General features: G+C 44.6%; 1 protein-coding gene across 1 annotated transcript; it reads left to right on the top strand.

Annotated features, from left to right (window-relative positions):
• Positions 1-914: 914 nt before the first annotated feature.
• Positions 915-2,918, top strand: LOC104530449 (retinal cone rhodopsin-sensitive cGMP 3',5'-cyclic phosphodiesterase subunit gamma). Its single transcript, XM_010175030.1, has 3 exons — positions 915-1,102; positions 1,370-1,410; positions 2,335-2,918. The coding sequence occupies exons 1-3, from the start codon at positions 963-965 to the stop codon at positions 2,409-2,411; spliced, it is 258 nt and encodes an 85-aa protein (XP_010173332.1). The 5' UTR covers positions 915-962; the 3' UTR covers positions 2,412-2,918.
• Positions 2,919-3,120: the final 202 nt, after the last annotated feature.

Here is a 3,120-nt window from a genome sequence, read left to right as displayed (position 1 = left end):
GTAATGGTCATGGGGAAGAATGTGACTTCAGGAAGGGGAGAAAAAGTTGGCAATTATTTATGTTCTGCAAATGGACTTGGTCAGACCATTTTAGCATACTGATTAGCACAAAATTTGATGAAGGGCTGGAAGGTCCCCCTTGAGCACTGGTGAGAGTTATTGCTGTTGTCTCCAGGAAGGAAGCAAAGGGTTCTGAATGCAGCAGTTCTGCCCTCTGAGGCAGGAGAGATGTCTCCCACAGAAGAATTGTTCCCTGATAACTATTTAGCCCCTGTGAAGTAGAGTTTGGCTTGTGTGCAGTGTGGTGCAGAAGAGGTCAGTGCATGTTATATAATGCTCAAAAATACCCAAATGGGCATATCTTAGGGAAAGTTACAGGCTTTGCTCTCCTAAATTAACTTCTGTCTAGAAGACAGTCTCCAATGCTTTGCCTTAGCCTTCTTTACAATCTTTTAAAGCTCCTGTGTTGTTTCCCTTGAGGTTGGTATTGACAAACATGAGGCCCTAATTGCAGCTGCACCCAGACTGAGGACCCATCTAGCTCAGGATCCCATCTCCACCAGTGTCCAAAAGGTAGTGCTTAGGCACAAGTATAAGAACAGGAAATGTATATTATGATGATTCCCAAGGACGGGATATTCCTCTCAGCCTTAAGTAACTTTGTGGCTCCTAGTAGTCATATCCTGAACCAGTCCTTAGCTCAAATGCCTTTGTTTGGCATCTTAATTCAAGCTTGCTGGATGAAAGGCAGTGCTATCCTGCTTACTTTGTATGCATTACAATGCTTCTTTATGTTTAATATCTTTATCTTTAATCCCTTCACAATTATACTTGCCATAATTCTGTCACCTGACTATTGATACCTAGAAATGCTAAGCAGAGTGTTGCATCAGCCTTGCCATTATCTTGCAGGCAGAGGGATCTGAGAGAGGCGTGCACCTGCCACACACAGCATCCCAGCAATGAGTGAGAAACCAGCCACCAACCTCAACACTGGAGATGTTCCAACCGGTCCCACTACACCACGCAAGGGGCCTCCCAAATTCAAGCAGAGACAGACAAGGCAGTTCAAGAGCAAGCCTCCTAAAAAAGGAGTAAAAGGGTAAGGGTGTTTTGGAGAGAAAAGAAACTATGCTACTTGAGTGTCTCCCCACTGCTAAGCTGGGCTCCTGCAGTACCATCTTCCCTTGGGCGAGGAGCCAGGAGGCTTCTCCCTGCCCACTGGTGCCATCAGCTCTCCCACCTGGAGCTGCTCCTTCTCATCTGCTTCCCATCCACACTTCTTCCCTGGCTGGGAGTGCAGAGCAGCTCCCCTTTCCTGGGTGCTGCTGGCCCAAACTCACCCCTTACCTGTTCTTTTCTCCCCTAGGTTTGGAGATGACATCCCAGGCATGGAGGGACTGGGCACAGGTAAGTGCTGCAGGATGTTGTTATCCTGCGCTGCTTTAATACAAGCGCAGTAATGCTTCAGCATGGGAGAGGACTGTCTGGAGTGGCCTCGCTGTCTCCCTGGCCTCTCTGCAGCTCTCAGGGTTGCCAGAGAAGGCTAGTACTCCTTCTGCAAGCTGCCATGGTCATGTTTATGCTTACATACACTACAAGACAGAAAGGCTATTTAGGCATGTTTCAATTTCCGAATACTTTCATTTGGCTGCAAATGTGCTTGTTTGTCTTTATTTTCTACTAATACTCTGGCTAAGAATTTCAGCAGAATGAGGTTCTCAAAGAAATGCCAAATGCCAAGCTATTAATACCAAAAATCACAGGAACTAAATCCCAGCTGGATAAGTATTTGTGTTATCATCAGAATCTTAATTTTAAGAATGTTATGCACCCATCTGGGATTGACAAACCTGCACTGGATGAGCTGTAGCAAATCAGAACTTCTTAGGTATCAATAACAATTACACCTATCAATGAGTTACAGATCCTGACTGTTGTAGACCAAATTATACAGCATCTGATTTAAGATTGCACATGTCTTCAAGAAGATTATAGTTTGGCTACAGGCAGTTTATAATAACAGGAGAAACCACATAACCAGAATTAATTTTCACACCAGTCTACATAGTCACTGAAGACACTATAGGAAATGCAGCTTTGCTTTTGCTCACAGATAAAGATGGCACAGGAGGATATACACCGATCTGGTTCAGCCTGGCAGGTAGTACCAGATTTGAAGAGCTCATCTGCTCATTTAACCTTCAATTGGAGCCTCATTCTTCTTGCTCTTCCCATCTCTAATACTTCCTGAGTAAATCAGCCTTCCTATTAATACAAAAGTCCAAGAAGTGCAGTAACCAGAACCCATTTCTCATTCTTTCTCTTTTGCAGATATCACAGTGATTTGCCCATGGGAAGCTTTCAGCCATCTGGAACTGCACGAGCTGGCCCAGTTTGGGATCATCTAAGGTGCCAGCATCTCTACTGGTGTCACCTGGTGACTCCACAGATCCCAGCATGGTCTTCATCACCTTTGACACTTATTTTTGGCCCTTACATCCATCTGCTCATGGGCAGGGTGGTTTTGTAAGAGCTAGTTATGAGAAAGTCCTTCGCAGATTAATTTGGAAAAGAAATTACTCAAGACCCTGAGCAGACCTCATGCTCCATGTGATGAAACTACTGAAAAATCTCTTAACATCTCCCTGCACCATATCCTATCTTCTCCCATTGTTGTAGATCTTCATGTGTATGGAGATAAGGGGAGGCTGTATTTGAACTTCTCCCCTGGTTAACTTTTCCCCTGGTTAGCTGAGATACTGTGTGTGTGGCTGTGCATCTATGTCCAGACTTAATTATATCAAGCCCATTCTTTTTTCTTCCTTCCCTCCCTGACAGCTTTCTGTATAGGATTTCTGTGGGTATGTCCCCATGTTATCCAGGCCACTAATTAGTTGCTGAGAGTTTATCTGTAGAGAACAGGATCAGAGTCACTAGTCCAGACATTAGGCTATTTTTGCATAGAAGGAGACCCTTCCCCAGGAGTTCGCCATAAGGAATCTGCTGCTAAGACTTACCTCATCAACAAGAGGGGGAAAAGGCTTGGATATGTTGTCTCTGCTGTAGTGCCCACCAGCTATGAGCCATGAGACTCTGGCTGTTCTAATAATGTTAAAT

This window comes from Antrostomus carolinensis, unplaced genomic scaffold (assembly GCF_000700745.2).
Source record: "Antrostomus carolinensis isolate BGI_N321 unplaced genomic scaffold, ASM70074v2 scaffold29149, whole genome shotgun sequence".
Taxonomy (NCBI): domain Eukaryota; kingdom Metazoa; phylum Chordata; class Aves; order Caprimulgiformes; family Caprimulgidae; genus Antrostomus; species Antrostomus carolinensis.
This window is presented reverse-complemented; position numbering and strand designations above follow the sequence as displayed.